Here is a 21,264-nt window from a genome sequence, read left to right on the forward strand (position 1 = left end):
CAGGCTTGTACAGTCTTGATAATGCTGAGCTGTCTTATAAAGAAAGGTCATTTAGGCCCCATAAAGACTTAGATCCTTAGACCAGACAGATGCCTAATAAAGGACACCAGATTAGAAGTATGAGTGGTGTGAACTCCTGAAAAATGAAACTCTAAGAAGCAAAAGCTAATAGTGGAAGAGGCACAAGTTTATAAAGCAGACAGGTTTGTATGTGACTTCAGGTGCCCATGAGAGCATTATTGTCTTTTTTTTTTTTTTTAAAGCATTCTGCCATAATAATTTCTAGTTGGTACTCATCGTGTCACTGAAGTGTCAAGATAAAGTTAAGTTATGTTTAGTATACTGTGTTTTAGAAAGCAGGTAAAGGAAACCTTTTAAGATCATTTTCCCTCAAAAATAACTAATTTAAAAAGACATTTCTAGGAACCAATTTCAACTATTTTAATAATTTTCTTATATAGAACTCTTCAGTTCCTAACAATGCTGTATAAGTCAGATAGATGGTAGGATAGTAGTTTAAAATACTGAATGAAAAAGAAGTCATTTTTTTTCTCATTCAAGAGCTGCACCTTTTATTCTTCAGACATAGTGAATCTGTACTAGCAGTTGTGAATTAGAGCAGGCTGTGGATCAGTATTTTAACTCATTTATGCAATAGATTTCTGCCACATATTTGTTTTTATTAAGATATGAAAAATTGTAAGTAACCATTTTTAAAATTCAATATTAACTACAGGTGGTAGTATAGAAAATAGCTATTTAGAATGTGTTTTTTTTTTTCTTAGTCTTTCATTTTGTGTGAACACTGACAGGGACTTTATGTGACATTTTTGTAGTTCTTAGCCTATAAAATTTGAGATTATGTAGTATTAAGTTTTAAAAAATCACAACTCAAGAGTATTATAATTTTACCTTTTATTATGGTTTAATAAGAATATTTTTAGGAAGAAAGTTTGATTTTTTTTTTTTTCATAATGTTTAAAAATTTCCCTTCAAACAGGATAATCACCATCTCTTTGGTAGTACTTTGTTGGGAATTAAGGATGATGATGCAGATCTGAGTCAGGCTCTTTGTCTGGCCATCTCCGTGTCAGAGATCCTTCAAGCGAATCAGCTACAAGGGGTAAGTAAAGGAAACCCAGTTTGTTAGGGGACTGTTCATTTTAAATACAAGGAACCAACTTCCTCCCTGTTCATTGATTCCCACAAAATCAATTTACTGCAACAAGGTGGTTCTTTTGGCTTTTTGAGTGATTGTGTTAAATGTTATGTTCAGAGGGTCATTTTAAAACTTGTCAGCTTGTGTGGTGTTTTAATTGTCTACAATTAATTATTGTTGACATTCTTGACACCAGTTTTTGTAAATCGCCATATCTTTTTTCATATTTCAGTAGAGCGACTGAATGTGGCATTGTATAAAATACTTTTAAAAGGGTGAATTTAGCATTTAACAGTTTCTGGTAGTTTACAGCTAATTGAATTACATGGTTTAGTTCCATACAACTTATAGCAAAGGAGAATTGTGAAAATGAAATTTTCTTCATGAAAATCTAATAAGTCAGTTTGACCAATGATGTTTTTAATATATGGTCTTTATTACTAGTAGTGCAGCAGTTATCCATGGTGTGTATTTGGAAGGTGTAGTGTATTTCCAAGGTTGAGGGCAGGAAAGGAATGGACGTGGGAAAATAGCCTTTTATGGTAGATCTTTCTTAGTTGGATTTCTTACTGTATCTGCGCTGGTTATTGAGAATTTTCAAAATACAAGCATCTCACTTTTTTCTTATTCAAACTAATATTTAAAAACAAATGAAAACATGTTATCCAGTTTAAAGAGATCCATGTGAACTTCTTTAGTTGAAACTGGTATTTCAGAACATTCTCCCTTCATCCCCCTACACGAAATAGATGTTTAGTTCTTACGTGAATTGAGCGGTTGATAAATTTGCAGATTTATTTGCAAAAAAGAATAGCATATCTAGAGTTGTGTTTATAACTATATAGCGTTTTATAATTAGTTTTATAATTAATTATAATTAGTTTTATAGCTCAAACAGACACTCCCCTTCTATGTATTTTAAGACTTTCCTGTAAAGAACAACATCTAAAAAAGAAAAATGTTTTAACTGTTTAGAAGAAATAAAAGTATTTAGGTCCTTCAGGTTATTTTCTGTGCTAACTAGGTCCTCCCAATTCCATGTGAGATCCATTTTTTAATGAACTTGTTCCCTTTATTTGGTTAACTGTGAATATTATGTTGTGCAATGTGAACCTCATGGGAAATTCCTGTATGTCAAATGTTGTTTCCCTTTTAGGAAGGAGTCCGGTTCTTTGTGGTGGATTGCCGTCCTGCAGAACAATATAATGCTGGGCATTTATCAACTGCTTTCCACTTAGATTCAGACCTGGTTAGTATAAATGCTGATTAATTATTCTTAAAGTAACTTTTTTTCCTTCAGTTCATAAATAAATATATAGGTCCCAGATTGGGGAATTTTTTCTTTCTGCTTAAGGAGGGAGTCTCTGCCCTTATGAGAAAAGTGTTGCTGTCAGGTTTCCTTTTCACCCAAATACCCTTTTGTGTTTTTGTTGTTGTTTATTTGTTTGTTTGTTTCGCTTTTGTTGCCCAGGCAGGAGTGCAATGGTGCGATCTCGGCTCACTGCAACCTTTGCCTCCTGGGTTCAAGCTATTTTCCTGCCTCACCCTCCCTAGTAGGTGGGATTACAGGCACCCGCCACCAGGCCTGGCTAATTTTTTGTATTTTTAGTAGAGACGGGCTTTCACCATGTTGGCCAGGCTGGTCTTGAACTCCTGACCTCAGGTGATCCCCCTGCCTCAGCCTCCCAAAGTGTTGGGATTATAGGCGTGAGCCACCACGCCCAGCCTAGATACCCTTTTGGCATCATAAAGGGTAGTTGAAAACAATGCTCACTATGGCTTACTATTGCTTACCATTTTTTTTTTTTTTTTTTTTTTTTTAGTTTAAGTTTTAGGGTACATGTGCACATTGTGCAGGTTAGTTACATATGTATACATGTGCCATGCTGGCGCGCTGCACCCACTAACTCGTCATCTAGCATTAGGTATATCTCCCAATGCTATCCCTCCCCCCTCCCCCCGCTTACCATTTTTATGTCAGTAAATTCTGAACTTAGTTTGAGCTACCTAGTATAGCAGTTAGCATAGTGCACTGCACCTACTAAGTACTCTCTGGATATCAGCTCTTACTGTAATTGAGTAAGAATTCTGTAGGCTTTATAGTATGAGCCATTTTTAATCATGAGTATTTATGCATATAATAAACTAATATTTAATAAGGGTAGTATCTGGCATATAAGTACTTAGTTATTAAAACTACTATCCTAGGTCATTTAATTTGAAGAATGGTAAATAATTGTCAGAGATGTATAGAGCTGTTGGTAGAATTGAGGCTAACATCATTTAAGCCATTCTGGGATCATTAAAGCCTCAGGGATGGGGAACACAGGAATGGGATGAGAAACCTCTTAGCTAAATGTTAAGTCTACCTTTCCCCTTCCCAATTTGTCTGAAAAATTTGATGCTGAGACTGAAAGGGTGTGTGAAAGGGCCTAGGTAATATTGAGGAAGAATTAACAGATATTGTGAGAAAGGCCATCTTAGCTCATCCATATTCTGTAGGTGAACTCTGTGCCTTTCTCTTCCTTGATTCCTCTCTCATTCCTATTTTAAAAATTTACTCAAGTGATTCATGAATACTTGAATTTTTTTTTTTTTTTTTTTTTTTTTTTTGAGACAGAGTTTCTACTCTGCCACTCAGGCTGGAGTACAGTGTTATGATCTTGGCTCACTGCAACCTCAGCCTCCCAGGTTCTGGCGATTCCCTAGCCTCAGCCTCCCGAGTAACTGGGACTGCAGGTGTGTGCCACCATGCCTGGCTAATTTTTTTTACTTTTAGTAGAGGAGGGGGTTCATGTTGGCCAGGCTGGTCTCAAACTCCCAGCTTCAAGTGATCTGCCCACCGATCTGCCCACCTTGGCCTCCCAAAGTGCAGGGATTACAGGCGTGAGCCACCATGCCCGGCTTGAATTTTTAAAAAATTTTAAAGAATATTATCATCTTACGTAATCTTCCAGACTTTTAATATCTGTTTACATATTTTTTGTTTTGCCACTTGATTTTTCACATAACAGTTTCTAAGAGATCTTTTGATTTAAGTACATTCTTTCTAATGATGCATAGTGGTCCATGGTACATGTAGGTATACTATAATTTATTGCCTGATTGATGTATATGTGGGTTATTTTTTGTTTTCTTGTAATAATGCTGCATTTAACATCTTTTTATACATTTTGTGAACTTATGCAAATATTTCTGTAAAATAGATTCTTAAAAGTAAAATTGTTTTGATGAGGTGTGTGGATATATACATTTTACTAGAGACCACTGTATTGCCCTTTAAAAAGGTGGAACCCAGCTATTTGGGAGGCGGAGGTTGCGGTGAGCCGAGATCGCACCAGTGCACTCCAGCCTGGGTGACAGGGAGATTCCGTCTCAAAAAAAAAAAAAAAAAAAAAATGGTGGAACCTTCTTACGTTTCAGAACTCTAATGAGAATGCCATTGGCATTATTGGACATTATCAATCTTATCTTACCAGAGTGATGAGTGAAAAATAGTTGTAATTACCGATGAGGTTGAACATTATTTTTTGTGAGTGTGCTGTTTATATTTGCTTTTTTTACAAATTGCTTTTCTATATGGTCTGTCCATTTTTCTATTTTTCACCATACTTTTTGTGTATCTCCATTAAAACAGTTTTTAAACATCTTTGTAGTTATTGTCGTACTTGTTTCCTTGAGGGTAAGAAATGAATATTTCATCCTTGTGTCTCTGTTACCTGGAATAGTGCTGATAAACAAATGCCTTCTGTTATTTCTGACAATCCTCTAAGAAACACATGGTTTACCATCTAAGGGGAAACTAAAAAATAGAGCTTGTTTTGATCTATAGTTTTATACTCTTTCTGTCTTGATATCTAAGGATACTGTTGCTACTTGTTATTTAAGAAAAAACAAGAACAACAAACAGTTTTTCTCTAGTAGAGAATTATTTTCTTTGCATCAATCTTTGCGTGAATGTTCAACTTTTGTTCTATTGTATTATAGATACATTTATAAATATTTCTCTTATCCGAGGGATTTTATTTATAAGAGCCTTTTTTTCCCCTTCATTTTCATTGTGGCTCTTTAAATATTGGGGTTTTTCCTTAAAAAAATTTCAAATTTACAAATATATGTGAAACACAGGCTTGTCAAGTTTTTAACTTTAAAAAAATTGTCTAGATGCTCCAGAATCCATCTGAGTTTGCACAGTCAGTCAAATCCTTGCTGGAAGCACAGAAGCAGTCCATTGAGTCTGGCTCCATAGCTGGTGGGGAGCACCTCTGTTTTATGGGCAGTGGCAGGGAGGAAGAAGACATGTATATGAACATGGTTCTGGCACACTTTTTACAGGTATGCTGACATAAATTATTTCAGTTTTGTTTGGTTAATGTTATCACCTTTAACAAATTTACGTAGATAACTTTTTGCTTGTCAGATTTATCTGTACTTTTCTTGGTTTTGTGACTTGTTAAGGTCTTCTCCAGATTTTTCTCATATGCTTATATGATTTTTTTTATATTTAACTCAAACCATCTGGCATTTATTTTGTGTAAGAAGTAAGATAGGAATTAAAAAATATTTCTCCAGATAGCTTACAAATTGTACAATTTGAAATACCACCTTATTAATATACCGAGTTCCTCTATGCATCAAGATCTATTTCTGGATTATTATGTTATTTGATCTTTTATTTTTTTTCTATTTGTTATTATTTTTTTGAAATGGAGTCTTGCTCTGTCACCCAGGCTGGAGTGCAGTGGCGCCATCTTGACTCAGTGCAACCTCTGCATCCCGGATTCAAACAATTTTCCTGCCTTAGCCTCTTGAGTAGCTGGGCTACAGGCACACGCCACCATGCTTGACTAGTTTTTGTATTTGCAGTAGAGATGGGGTTTCACTATGTTGGCCAGGCTGACATAGTGATCTCCTGACCTCAAGTGATCCGCCCTCCTCGGCCTCCTAGAGTGCTGGGATTACAGGCGTGAGCCACTGTGCCTGGCCTATTATGTTACATTGATCTTTATGTGTATTTATGTCCTAGTACTTTTTACAGTAACTATATGTTTCATTTTAATATCTTCATTTGAAACTGAATAAATACATATGCATATTCATTCACAACACCTAGCCATCTTTCCTTTTTGTGTTTAAATATTGTCTTCAACACAACTAATTTGAATTAGTGATTTTATGCAACCTGTTTCTCTGCTTTTTTAAAAATGTCACTCAGTGATGGCTTGTTTTTTATTATAATAGTTGCTTATTAGGATTCTTTGGCAGTTTATGTATTAAAGTCCTTACTTTGTATGGTCCTGAACTATGGAATCAGCAAGATGGTAGGCATGGTACACAAGCCACTCAATTTGGATTCATTTCTATTTATGTTGTATTTTACTGGGAATCTGGTTTGAAAAAAATTAAAGATGAAATCCTTGAAAAGCAAAATCAGAGAAGGAACAGGATATTTGGGAGAGGAATTGTAGGATAATTTTAAATTTTATTAAAGGAAAGAGTTTAGAAGCATACGGAATAACAAAAATAAGGAACCAAACTCATTTCATTCATAAATCTAACTGGTCATAAATCTAACTGGTCTATTCTAAAAATGCTTCAGGCCAGGCACAGTGGCTCCCACCTATAATCCCAATACTTTGGTAGACTGAGATGGGAGGATCACTTGAGCCCAGGAGTTCAAGACCACCCTGGGCAACATAATGAGACCCTGTCTCTACAAAAAATAAAAATATTAACTGTGTGTGGATGTGCTCACCTGTAGTCCAAGCTACTTGGGAGGCTGAGGCAGGAGAATCGCATGAGCTGGGAGATTGAGGCTGCAGTGAGCCATAGTCATGCCACTGTACTCCAGCCTGGGTGACAGAGCGAGACCCTATCCTCAAAAACAAAATAAAATAAAAACGCTTCAGTATAAACTATACTGTATATTGTAAGGGCTGTCATAGGGCAAGAGTTTGGAATATTGTGAACTTTTTTTAATTATTCGAGTTCTTTATGTGGTTTTATAAATTTTTTCCCCAACTTTTATTATGGAAAGTTTCAAGGAAATTGAAAAGTAGGGAGAACTGAATGCCATAAACTCATTATAAAGACATAACCACATCATTATCATACTTTATTAAAAAAATTTAACTAGTGTTCAAGTTTCCCTGATTTTCCTAAGATCTAAAACAAGATGTTGACATTTGGTTGATGTCTTTTAAGTTTCTTTTAGTTTATAGGTTCCTTTTTAAATTTTTTTCCTTGCATGTATTTGTTGGGAAAAGCAGTTAATTTGTGTTATAGAGTTCCCCACATTCTGGATTTTGCTGATTACATTCACATGGTGTCATCTATCATATTCTGTCCCTGGTATTTTCTGTAAGCCAGTAGTTTAGAGATGTGTTCAGACTTCTTTGTTTAGGGGAAGGAGGTTCTGAGGGGGTGATGCCTGCCTCTTTTAGATGATAAATACTATTTAGATTTCTTTTTTGTGTTTCTCTTTTTTTTTATTTATATTACTTAGATCCATTATGTTTTTAGTAGTTTGCAAAATGGTAACATTCCCTTATTTCTTCATAATTAGCTGTAATGTTTCTTTTTATATTATCTTTTAATAAAGGACCCAAAATATTTTGAAAGCTTTTAAAAATCACTCTGATTACATCCTAAAATACTGTTTAACTAATTTTGGTTTGACCATTGCACTATTGAAACAATAATACAAGCAAAATCAAGACTTGTTAATAGCCTTGAAGTTGTTCCCTTCTTCCCACCCAAACACCAGAACTTACAATGCATAATAAGGTAAATAGATATACCTTTCTCTGCCAAAGTCCAAAATGTCAAGGAAATGAGAAAGCCCGGTAATTTAATATATAACTTGGTATTGTATTTATCAGTGTTTTAGAACTAGCTGAAGTTTTAATTAAGTCACAGTTTTGGAAGAATTTAAATTTTCTTTTCCATTACAGAAAAACAAAGAATATGTGAGTATTGCCAGTGGAGGATTTATGGGTAAGATTTCGATTTATTAGTTTTTTTCCTCTATGTTTCAGAAGAAATTGTATTGATTATCAATAGAGTTGATCTGGAGTGGTCACATTAGTTAAAGGGTAGACTCTTCATTCATTCAATATTTTCAGAAAAGGCAAGGCCAGGAGGACTTACAGATAACAGACAAACGTAATAGGCAATTGAAATTGGTGACTGTTTGATGTAAGACTATTTTAATAGATTTGTTTCCAAAAAATATTTTTGTAAAGATGAATGAAAAACTGCCCATATGATTGCCTCTATGGAGAAGAAGGATTAAATGATGGGACAGGGAAGGAAGACTTCAAGGAATACTTTTTATAGTATACCCTTTGGACTCTTTAGGTGTTTTGTTATTTTATTTTTGAACTACTTGAAGGTATTCTCTGTTTAAAAAATGTTAGCTAAGTGGAACAAAATAAACTGATATTTTCAGAACTGCAGACTAATATTTAATAATCTAGGAGAGTAAAATAATGGGCAGGATATCTGCAGGCAAGTATTGAGAATTTTACTTTGCAGGCAGAGTAATAAGATTTTAAAAGAGCCTGTCTTACATTAGAAAAAGAGATACTACAAAAATACTGAGCTGTAAATGCTGGGGGAAATTAATGATCAAATCAAATCAATATATAAGAATCACATGCTGACCAGTTGTACAACTGAAGCTCCAAAAATCAAATCAGTATATGTTGAGGGTAATGGAATCTTAGGCTTTAATCATGGGAGTTAGGCTGTAACTTAGGATTTTGGGAACATTAGGATGTATTTCCTCCTGGTCTTTGTTGATATTAACAAGGATTATGATTATCTTCTGTATATCATGACCTGATAACTAACGACTTTTGAGGTTCATACCCAGAGTGATGTACAAAAGGGGTTATTTTAATAAGTAGTGTTAAACATGTATTGGCCCTAGGCTCAGTGTTATTTATTAGGAATCCTGGTAACGATATAAAACTTGATGATTAAGCTTGTAATTCTCAAAAGTGTCTGAAAAGCGTTCTTTTATAGTATAACCCAGATTTTAGAAAATTTTTTAAAACCATGAAGTATTTCTTTACCAAGAATAATCTCTCTTTCCGTAACTGTTAATGGTTAACAATGCTTCTTTATTATGGGAGAGATTGATTGATATCTCCTTATGGTATAACAAAAGTCACAATCGGTTTTCTGTTATCCTTTATGTCATAAAAATGTTGCAGAAATTATCTGTTAATACTTGAAAGATTTCCTTTCAAAGAAGAAAACGTAAAGCCTATATAGTTATCATCACATTGGCGTCAGTTAAGAAAAGTTATCCGTGTACAGAGGGTTTTAGAAGGAAGAATAGGAAGGTTTGCTCTAGCTTGGAGGCCTTTACTCCTTTACAGACGTGCGGAAAGAAATACCTGTGATTATTTCCTTCGGTCCTTTTTTCTCAGCTGTGACATGTTTATTGTATTTCGTTGGTAATGAATTTTTCCAAAGAGTGTTGATATTTTAGGTTTTTGTTTTCTTTTTTTTAAAATTTATCTTAAGCACTGCAGCAGCACCTGGCAGACATTAATGTGGATGGACCAGAAAATGGATATGGCCATTGGATTGCTAGTACCTCAGGCTCAAGGAGCAGTATCAACTCTGTTGATGTAAGTATATGTAGATAATATGTTACCGGATTTGGATAAGTTCCCAGAAAAGGTGATTAACTACTAAACCCCCACCATAACAGGAATGGAGTCAAAACATTTCAAACACATGCAATGAAGAGTCATATTATTGTGAGATTAATGAGATGATACAGCAAGCCTTTATTTATTGTGAGATTAATGAAATGATACAGCAAGCCTTCACAGTTAAACTAGGTGGGAGCTCTTGAAGTTCGCTGCTGAATTCAAATTTCTCCCTGTCCAGCTGTAGTTTGGTATCATGTAGTGACAGTTTTATGCTCCAGCTTAAATATCAATGGGGACAAATCTGGGTCCTGTAAATAGCTGGGACTCTTAAGCAAGCTGATTCCAGGCATCTCCCAGTTAGTTTTTGCCAGAATACTAGGGCTCATAATCATCTCGTGCACACTATGTCTGTACCCATCCCCATCACAGACTTAAATGATTTGGACTTGAGTCTATCCACATTTGAGAATTGGCCAGGCAGAGGAAGACAAGAACAAGTTGCCAATCCTATTTTATTTGATTTTTAGTTATTGAGATGTGTATTACTACCCGGTTTTGCTACAGTGGATAAATCTGTTTTTCTGTTCTTTGGAAATATTTGGGTAATAGGTCTTTTGTGCTTTTCCAGTACTTCAATATTTCATGTCAGTTGAATTAGATGTCATTAAATTATTTTCATAAATAATGGTCCTCACATACCTAGTGATTATTCTTTAAAACAGAAATAGAAGGAAAACTGCAGTACAAGGTCACAGTTAGTAGCTTGGGCTTACAGGTCTGACATACCTGGGTTCAGATTTCATCTACAACTTACTTTCTTCATGATCTCCAGCAAGATCTTGGAGCTGTGGTTTCTCCACCTGTGGAATATAAATGTTAACAACATAACCTTCTTTCTAAGGATAACTTGAGAATTAACAGTGCAAGTAAACGGAAAGTATAGTACCTGTCACCAGATATTTAATAGTAGTTATTACGAAATTGTAACTCACTACCTGTGTTAGTTGAGGTTTATCTTCAGCCATGCAAATCAAAATCAGATTATTTTCACATCAGCAGATAAGGTTTGTCTGAGAATCTTATTTTTAATTTGATACTCTTATTTTTAACTTGATGCCATTGTGTGAAATCACCATTTACTTAGTAAATGTTTGCTATTTTCACTTTAAATAACTAAATAATATTTCATTTTATGGGTGTATTATAATTTATTCAGGTCTCTATTCAATATTTACATTGTTTCCAGTTTTTTTCTGTTACAAACACTATTTAATTTTTGTAGTGATAAATTTGCATATGCCATGATTATTTTGTCCTGGAAGTGGAATAACTTGATTAAAATGTTACCAAAGTCCTTAGATTTCTGCATTATTATCAAATGGCTCTCCAAAAAACATTCTAATTTATATTCCCATTCACATCACTGGATAGTTTTTCTATTGAAGCTTTTATATTCAGATTTGAAAAACACTGATTGAGGCTATTTTAGAAATTATCTTAAAGAGCATTCTTTTCAGAGTACCAAAGAATTTTTACAGTTTAATTTGGCTCTGAATTTAGATATGGAAATAGAAACATAATTTTTTTTGTTGTTAATGACATTTCTTCTAAAAATGAAAGTAGGCCGGGCGCGGTGGCTCACACCTGTAATCCCAGTACTTTGGGAGGCTGAGGCGGGCGGATCACGAGGTCAGGAGATCAAGACCATCCTGGATAACACGGTGAAACCCCGTCTCTACTAAAAATACAAAAAAATAGCCGGGCGTGGTGGCAGGCGCCTGTAGTCCCAGCTGCTCGGGAGGCTGAGGCAGGAGAATGGCGTGAACCCGGGAGGCGGAGCTTGCAATGAGCCCACATCCCGCCACTGCACTCCAGTCTCTGGGCGACAGAACGAGACTCCATCTCAAAAAAAAAAAAAAAATTGAAAGTAACAGATGTTCATTTTAGCATCATATGTAAATAAGAAAAGTATAAAGAAAACAAAATCACCTGTAGCTGTACCAGAGATAATTTTGCCATTCATATTTTAAAGTATTTTCATCAAACCCTTTTTAGTGAATGTGTTTCTTTATTTTAAAAGTAGTGATCATAGCATACCTAGAATTTTATTTTCTGCTTTTTCACTAAATATATGAGCATTTTCTAGCATTTTAAAATGCTATTTAAAAATAATACGAGTTTGTAATGGCTGTATAATTTTCCATCAAATAGTACCCAAATTTCTGGGCACTTCCTTCTCATTAATTCTAAAGAGGAATTAATTGGCAGAAAATAGGATCACTTTTAAATGTTTGACACCCATCACGAAGTTGCCTTCTAGGAAGGTATATGTGAGCAATCCCATGAAACAATTTAAGAATTAATACTCACAGCCATGCACGGTGGCTCATGCTTGTAATCCCAGCATTATGGGAATCTGAGGCAGATGAATCACCTGAGGTCAGGAGTTCAAAAATTAGCCAGGTGTGGTGGTAGGTGCCTATAATCCCAGCTATTCAGGAGACTGAGGCAGGGAGAATTGCTTGAACCCAGGAGGCGGAGGTTGCAGTGAGCCAAGATTGCACCACTGCACTCCAACCTGGGCAACAGAGCAAGACTCTGTCTCAAAACAACAACAACAAAAAACAAACAAAAAAGAATTATACTCGCATCTCTTACATTTGGTACATCAGGATAACTTTTCTTCAGAAAATAAAGGCCTAAGTGGCAATGTCTTTAAAAAGCAAACATTTACAAGGGATATTTAAAAATGTAGCTACATGGATAGTAGTTTGATTATACTTTTGCTTATTTTTGAAGACTAGTCTGAGATAAGAAAGGTTAATAGTTTTAACTATTTCTTGTTGAATAAATAAGGTAATTTCAGACTCCACACTCACATATGTGCAAATAGTAGTTTGATCATACTTTTGCTTATTTTTGTAGACTAGTCTGAGATAAGAAAGGTCAGTAGTTTTAACTGTTTCTTACATAATAAAAAAGATAATGTCAGACTCCACGCACATATATGTGCAAGTATATCCTAATTTTTTATTCTACCTTCCTTTTTTTTTTTTTTTTTTGAGACAGAGTCTCGCTCTGTCACGCAGACTGGAGTGCAGTGGTACAATCTCAGCACACTGCAACCTCCACCTCGCGGGTTCAAGCAGTTCTCTGCCACAGCCTCCCGAGTAGCTGGGATTACAAGCACCCATCACCACGCCCGGCTAATTTTTGTATTTTTAGTAGAGATGGGGTTTCACCATGTTGGCCAGTCTGGTCTTGAACTCCTGACCTCGTGATCCACCTGCCTCGGCCTCCCAAAGTGCTGGGATTACAGGCATGAGCCACCACGCCTAGCATCTACCTTCTATTCTTAAATGATTTCACCTAATCAATTAGTTTGCAGCTGCCGCAACAAAATATCATACTACAAACTGGTGGCTTAACCAATGTAAATTTATTTTCTTACTGTTCTGGAGGCTAAAAGTCCAAGATCAAAGTATTGGCAGGTTTAGTTTATCCTGAGGCCTCTCTCCTTGGCTTGCAGATGCCTTGCCTTGTGTGTCCTTACATGGCTTCTCTGTTTTCATGTGCTCATGTCTTTCTCTCTTATAAGACACCAGTCAGACTGGATTAGAGACCACCTGAAGACCTCATTTAACCTTAATTATGCCTGTAGAGGCCCTGTCTCCAAATACAGTCACATTCTGAGATATACTGGGAGTTAGGACTTCAACATATGATTTTGGTGGGACTGCAATTCAGTCTATAACATGTAGATAACCATTAGCAGTAGTATGTCTTTTAGTCATTTAGAGGCAGTTAATCCATTATGTTCTTTTTTTAGGGTGAATCTCCTAATGGCTCAAGTGATAGAGGAATGAAATCACTAGTAAATAAAATGACTGTGGCTTTGAAGACAAAATCCGTTAATGTCAGGGAAAAAGTTATCAGTTTTATAGAGAATACATCAACTCCTGTGGATCGGTGAGTTGTTTATACAGTATGAGTTTATGATGAGTAATTAAAACTAAAGAAACAATGTCTTAGAGTAAGTTAATGTTAGTTGAATTTAATGTGTTCCAGAAAAGGATCATAAAGTATATTTTCTATTAGATGATTTCATAGTTTTCATTAGAATTGCAGGAATGTATTTTATATCCATAATTATTCTCTCTTACTACTCAAAGATGCAAATAATGTATCTGTCACATCATGCCATTCACTAAAAGAAATTTATGTCCCAGTGTGTATCACATTTCATATAGTAGCTGCTTCCCAAATGTCAAATGGATGGAGGATCATCTGCCGAATTCAGTGATCTCATAGTAGGAACTTCTTCCTCTGCTCCAAGATTTTAAAACCTAGAAAATCTGGTCATGCTAAATATAGCAGAAACCCACCTTCTGATGTTTAAGATCAGACCTTCATAGAATTTCGTTTACAAAACCCCATTTCCTTGTAAATTACAAATGAGGGACATGGTTAACAATTTAGAAATAAGTTTAAAAATATCTGTTATATATATTGTTTCTTATTGTAACTGAGGATACATTTTTTTCTCCACGTATAAGTCTGTTTGATCTTTCTTGTTCCTAGAGTTCAAAGCTAACCTTATAATTGCAACACAGAATTTGTTTTAAGGAAGCCTTATATTGGAAATGTGTTATAGTATTTGGTTTCACTTTCATGTCTTGCAGTATCCTGGGAAAATTGACATATTTTACTTTAAGAATTGAATGTCAGGGATTTGTTGTCTGTCCCTTTATTAAGTATAGTATATATGCATACAAAAGCACATTTTTCTGCATTTAGTAAATAGCCGAGAAGGTAATAGATTACTTTCATTGATCCAAAACATTGTACCTTATCTAAAATGGTCAACTGATAATTACTAAGGTGTTTTATCAAGCCTGAAAGACTTGTTTATGCAGTAAAGTTATGTCTTCTCAAAAGCTAACCCTTTTACCTTTTGTTGGTGCTTCTGAGTTGGAGGACTATTATTGCTACATTTTGTAGCATGAACATTTACAATTTTATTTTAAAATTTATTTGTTTTAAAATGTACTGGTGATAACTAAGTCAAAAAGACTGCTGCCTTGATTAGTTGAAATTGGCTTTTCTTTGTTTTTCTTTGTACTTGGGATGATGGAAACATCTTCTTTATAATGTACACTCTGGGTGAGAAAAACTAAACTGTACCATATTTTTTGTTTTAAAGCTGTTGCATTTTTTTTATAATCATTTTGTTCTGTCCTCTGCCTTGATTTGCTATAGAATGTCTTTCAATCTTCCTTGGCCAGACAGATCATGTACAGAGCGGTAAGCCAATGAGTAGAGCATTTTTCTTGAACCATCCTTTTCCTTTAATATGCTTCATGCCATCTATAGGCCTCATGCTGTCTTGGCTCAAATTTCATGCAGCTATTTCAAATGCTAAACTTTTCTCATTCTGCTTTTAGGAGTGTGTCATGTTGATTGATACACTTTTTGTTTTTTGCTTGATCATTTTAATTTCTTTGCCTGCATGCTTGTTTGTATCACCCATTCCACAGATGAAAATTAAGTTTGTTCAAAACCTGCAGTTTTTATTCTGAGACAGGGGAAGGTGAAACAAAGAAAGTATGTGGTTGCGAGTTGGCAGGTTATCTGCTTTGGTGCTCATTTGCTTCTATCTCCCGCCTAGCAGCAGAGAAAATTACAGCACCTAAAAATAGGCACTATTCATGGTTCAAAATTTTTGTTAATTCGTGTACATTATGTAATTTTATATTTTTAGATTTTTCTTAATAAGATGTATGTATTTAGGTTGAGTTAGCATATATAAATCTCTTCCAAGGAACTACAGTTCTAGGGTTCTGCCTTTGGTTTTTGTTGAAAAAAAAATTACATTTTTTTCTAAGTGGTTGATTACTTTAATGTATAATCTGTCACTTCTCTAACCCAAATAAAATGAGGTGCTTCTCATTAAAGACAATAAGTTTAAGGTTTAAAAATCTACTGGATCTTCAATTAGGGTAACAAAAGAACTTTACTAACTTAACTCTGTGTGACTTTACAGTTCCTATACTCACAGAATTTTTCAGCAATTTAATTTAGAATATCAATTACAGCAACACCTACAAACATTTAAAAAGAAATTCTTTAAATCCTAAGTGGGCCAGAAAAAAAAAAAAATTCTAGTCATATTTTCAGTGTAAGTTTAGCTTTGGAATAATGGAATGGAATTTTTCTCGGGTCACTTCAGTATTCTCAGTGACTTGAAGTAGCATTTTTAAGAATAATACTTCACTCTCTAAGACTATACTTTCAGCCGGGCGCAATGGCTCACACCTGTAATCCCAGCACTTTGGGAGTTGGAGGTGGGCGGATCACGAGGTCAGGAGATTGAGACCATCCTGGCTAACATAGTGAAACCCCGTCTCTACTAAAAAAAAAAAAAAAATACAAAAAAATTAGCTGGGCGTGGTGGCGGGCGCCTGTAGTCCCAGCTACTCGGGAGGCTGAGGCAGGAGAATGGCGTGAACCCAGGAGGCGGAGCTTGCAGTGAGCCGAGATCGCGCCACAGCAGTCCAGCCTGGGCGACAGAGCGAGACTGCGTCTCAAATAATAATAATAATAATAATAATAATAATAATAATAATAATAGTTCACCCTCTAATAACTTATCTTCTAAGAGTTTTGATTTATTGTGACTATTCCTACACAACGCCAATTACAGGACTTCTGCTAATAATTTTACCTAGCACTACTTTAAAGGAAATTGCTTCTTTTAAAATTATAATCTATTTGTGAATCATCCTTTCCATTTTCTTCTGTTATAGGACCATTGAATTAGTCTAATTTTTTTAACTCCCAAGTTCTCAAATTATTAATTTTTGTAACTTAAATCATCTCTGATCCACAGGTAGATATATTTGTTTTGAAAAGAGAATCTAATGAGAAGTTAGAATGAATTAGGTTTCTTTCTAAGCTCAGTAAATTAAAGCCTACTCAAACCATACTACAGATGTTTCTACTATTACCATGGCAAAAAAGTATAGATATTATGCTTTAAAAAATAGTACAGCTGTTGAATTTTATTCATTTTTAGCCAGTCTTTCAAGAAATGTCTCAATAATCCTTAGCATTCATGTTTATAAAAAATTTGCATTGTATTATAAATCTTGATTAACAATTAATAATTTGTTTTTTAGGATTATCTCTTTACTCATACTTTCTGGTTATTTGGTTATCTGGTTACAGCAAATGCTTATTCGCTGTAAACATTTATCTTTGTTACTTTTTATGTTATGGCAGTTTAATTGTGCTTAATATTAGGAGAAAACTTATAATCTAATCTATACAAAATTTTACAATCTAGATGGCATCAAAGCATTTTTAGATAAAGCTCTTACCTCTATCTTTGCCTTTTGTAAGAAAGCTGAATCTGAGTTTCAAAGGCATCCAAATTATATCATTTTCTATCTCTCTCTCTTATGAGCATAGTTTGGTAATTTACAGGACAATTTTGTATTAGATATATTTTAACATAAAACCAAATGATTATGTCACTTGTAATTTAATCAGACTTTAAGCCTATGTATTGATTAACCTAACTTGTAATTTCCAAAGAATATTTGTTATACACTAAACTCTCATTATATTTATTGAGGAATGTTATTTTGGAAGAAGTAAATCAACAAAATTAGGCTACATTTTTTTTTTTTTTTTTTTTTTTTGTGACCGAGTCTTGCTCTGTTGCCCAAGCTGGAGTGCAGTGGCGCAATCTCGGCTCACTGCAACCTCTGCCTCCTGGGTTCAAGTGATTCTCCTGTCTCACCCTCCCAAGTAGCTGGGACTACAGGTGCGTGCCACCACACCCAGCTGATTTTTAAATTTTAGTAGAGACGGGATTTCACCATGTTAGCCAGGATAGTCTCGATCTCCTGACCTCGTGATCTGCCCACCTCGGATCTTTCAGCCTCCCAAAGTGCTGGGATTACAAGCATGAGCCACTGTAACCGGCACAAAAATGTTTTTTATTGATGGTGTGTATTTAAAATTATTTAAAGTATAGATTTGATCTTTATCTTCTGGGAAATTTGAATTCTAAACCTAAGTAAAGGCTAAGTGTGGTGGTTCACACCTGTAATCTCAGCACTGGGAGGCTGAGGTGGGAGGATCACGGGTCCAAGAGTTCAAGACCGGTCTGTGCAGCATAGCAAGATCCTGTCTCTGAAAAAATAAAAAAATTAGGCAGGCGTAGTGGCACACCCCCGTGGTCCCACACTGTGTGGTCCCAGCTACATGGGAGGCTGAGGCAGAAGGATTGCTCCAGCCCAAGAATTCGAGGCTGCAGTGAGCTAAGATTGCGCCACTGTACTCTAGCCTGGGTGACGGAGTGAGACCCTGGCTCTAAAATACTACTACTACTACTAATAATAATAATAATAATAACTAAAGGCATGTAACTTGATTTTTTCTCACATTGGAATAGCTCTTGAAAATAGAAGATTTTGAGTGTTTTCATATGTTACATGCACACACCCAAAAAAGCTAGAGTCTTCCTTTGTAGTAGGTAATTTTAGCTGAACCTTATCCTACAAGTAAAACAATGCTTTTCCCCTCAGAAACATGTAGTATTTTATTGACACATTTTAATATTACCTGTTAGTTTATTTGGGATTACCTGAAAATTAATAGGGTATTAATTTTTATATTACAAAGAGAGGTCACACTTCCTATAGACCTAATCAAGTTTGAGTTTACATGTTATTTATGCCTCTGCCTTTTGAAAAAGAGGCAGATTTTTTTTTTTTTTTTTTTTTTTGAAATGGAGTTTCACTCTTGTTGTCCAGGATGGAGTGCAATGGCGCTATCTTGGCTTACTGCAACCTCTGCCTCCCGGGTTCAAGTGGTTCTCCCACCTCAGCCACCAGAGTAGCTGGAATTACAGGCATGCGCCACCATGCCCAGCCAATTTTGTATTTTTAGTAGAGACGGAGTTTCTCCATGTTGGTCAGGCTGGTCTTGAACTCCCGACCTCAGGTGATCCACCCACCTCGGCCTCCCAAAGTGCTGGGGTTACAGGAGTGAGCCACCATGCCCGGCCGAGGCAGATTCATTTTTATGGCTTATATTTACACAACAAAAGTAGAATCTTCATTTCTATTGAAACAAAAGTAACAGTAATAAAAAAATGTGAAGATAACCCTTAAGACACCTGCACTTATATGAGAAGCCTTAACCAATCATATTGGAATTTGAATATTTGGTGTCAGTAACTTATTTTACCTAACAGACATGAAGGTAGCACCAGGCATTGTCCTAATAGTTTTACAATAAAATTAACTGATTTAGTTCTCACTATAACCCTGACAGGTAGATATTGTTAGCACTATTTTACAGAGGAGGAATCAGAAGCACAAAAGGCTAAATAACTTCCGCAAGGCCAAACAGATCTAAGCATTGGTTTTAATATGGATATTGAAATTGTTTAAAATTTAGTTTTTACATATTTAAGAGCATTCAGCCTACCAAGGCCTTATGCCACTTTTGCTAACATAATTTCTTTATCTTCTTTTAATTTCCTTAACATAGCTCTCCTAAAACTATGGGTAGTACATGGGGTTTTGGGGGGGTCAGGTAAGGAATATTTACATTTTGTGTGAATATTCAAATGATGCTTGGTAAAAATCTTTGATAACTTCTTAAGTGATTATTTCTCTCCTAAAATTCTTTGAATATAGGCATGTGAGCAGCAGTGACAGAGTGGGCAAGCCTTACCGTGGCGTAAAGCCTGTTTTCAGCATTGGGGATGAAGAAGAATACGACACAGGTGTAGTAATACACTTAGCTACAGACAGCTTTGCTGTCATTAGGAGTGATTACAGCAGTCATTCTGGGAATAGCCAATCAACTGCTTTTTTAAAAAAATGAGATTCTGTAGAAATAATTGGAGAATCTGTGGCTTTCTATTAAGAGTTTGGTTTTAGACACCTTGAATTGTTGTACCTATTAGAAATCCAAGCACCAACATGGCACATGTATACATATGTAACAAACTGCATGTTGTGCGCATGTACCCTAAAACTTAAAGTATAATAATAATAAAATTAAAAAAAAAAAAGGAATCCAAGCAGAAATGTTGAGTAGAGGCAGTTGATCATAGGTGTCTTCAGCTAAGGAGAGAGGTCTAAACTGATGATAATTTGGAGGCTATCAGTGTGAAAATAGTATTTAAATACAAGTGATGGGATTGAAATTCCTTTGATCGGATTGAAATTCCTTTGATCAGCCACCTAGGAGATTGAGAGTTGTGGGACTAAAGCACTGAAAATTACAAAATTGAGACATCTGAAGTCTTTTGAAACTGGAGGCAATGTCCTAAAGGGCCACAAGATGGTGATATTGTGTCAGGGAAGTTTGTCTTCTCTGTGGTTACGTTTTAAAAAAAATAATTTAGGCTGGGCGCGGTGGCTCACGCTGTAATCCCAGCACTTTGGGAGGCTGAGGCGGGCAGATCACTTGAGGTCAGGAGTTCAAGACCAACATGATGAAACTGTGTCTCTACTGAAAGTACAAAACTTAGCTGGGCATGGGAGTGCATGCCCATAATCCCAGCTAATTGGGAAGCTGAGGCAAGAGAATCGCTGGAACCCAGGAGGCAGAGGTGCAGTGAGCCAAGATCATGCTACTGCATTCCAGCCTAGGTGACACAGCAAGACTCTGTCTCAAAAAAAAAAAAAAAAATTTAGTCTTTGGTTTATAATTCTACTGCCCAGCTTATCCTAATTAAGCAATCATAACTAATATTGGTTAGTATGTGTATTGAGTTAGGTAAGCAGTCATAACTAATATTGGTTAATATGTGTATTGAGTTAGGGAAAAAATATATAAATGTACAGAATGAGAAAAAAAGACTCCCAAATCTCACCTTGCTTTTTCCAGTTAGTAATAAATACATGTTGCATATTTTTCATTTCAGCTCATGTATCTCCTCATTCTCCTTCTATCATATAAACATACCATACTTTATTTAGTCAGTCTTCTAGTTGACACTGGTGGTTTTCCAGGTTTTTTGTTTGTTTCAAATGACAGTGGATCTTTATATAAAGATATATATGTAGATTAGCTTTTGATGACAGTATATTCATAGAGGGTAAATTCTGCTAAGAATTTTAAATTTTAAATCTTACTGCTAAGTAAGATTGCTAGGTTATAGGGAATCACATTTGACATTTTAATAGATACATGAAACCACTTTTCAGAAAACTTGCAGAGAGGTAAATGTGATATTTCTGCTTGTTTCCTTTTCTTCTTTTTTCCCCTCTCTGTTGCCATCTCTTTCTGTTAACTCTCTCTCTGAATATCTCAACTTCTTCCATTAACAAAGGGGAGAGGCAAATGGATGAATAAATTGTGGCATATTTACATTTATCATATATCTACACACACACATTTACAATATGG

At 35.3% G+C, this 21,264-nt stretch overlaps 1 protein-coding gene across 7 annotated transcripts in view; it reads left to right on the top strand.

Annotated features, from left to right (window-relative positions):
- Positions 1 to 21,264, top strand: part of TBC1D23 (TBC1 domain family member 23) — an 83,401-nt gene that overhangs the window by 54,684 nt on the left and 7,453 nt on the right. For 5 of the 7 annotated variants that reach the window (XM_055383545.2, XM_055383548.2, XM_055383546.2 and 2 more), the window contains 8 exons: positions 1,001 to 1,123; positions 2,316 to 2,408; positions 5,324 to 5,494; positions 8,113 to 8,155; positions 9,695 to 9,801; positions 13,658 to 13,797; positions 15,088 to 15,132; positions 19,542 to 19,630. In XM_055383545.2, the coding sequence (XP_055239520.2) occupies positions 1,001 to 1,123; positions 2,316 to 2,408; positions 5,324 to 5,494; positions 8,113 to 8,155; positions 9,695 to 9,801; positions 13,658 to 13,797; positions 15,088 to 15,132; positions 19,542 to 19,630 (811 nt within the window). The remainder of the gene's footprint in view (positions 1 to 1,000; positions 1,124 to 2,315; positions 2,409 to 5,323; positions 5,495 to 8,112; positions 8,156 to 9,694; positions 9,802 to 13,657; positions 13,798 to 15,087; positions 15,133 to 19,541; positions 19,631 to 21,264) is intronic. The other 2 variants (XM_019023551.4, XM_055383547.2) reach the window with 1 other exon arrangement.

This window comes from Gorilla gorilla, chromosome 2 (assembly GCF_029281585.2).
Source record: "Gorilla gorilla gorilla isolate KB3781 chromosome 2, NHGRI_mGorGor1-v2.1_pri, whole genome shotgun sequence".
NCBI lineage: Eukaryota > Metazoa > Chordata > Mammalia > Primates > Hominidae > Gorilla > Gorilla gorilla.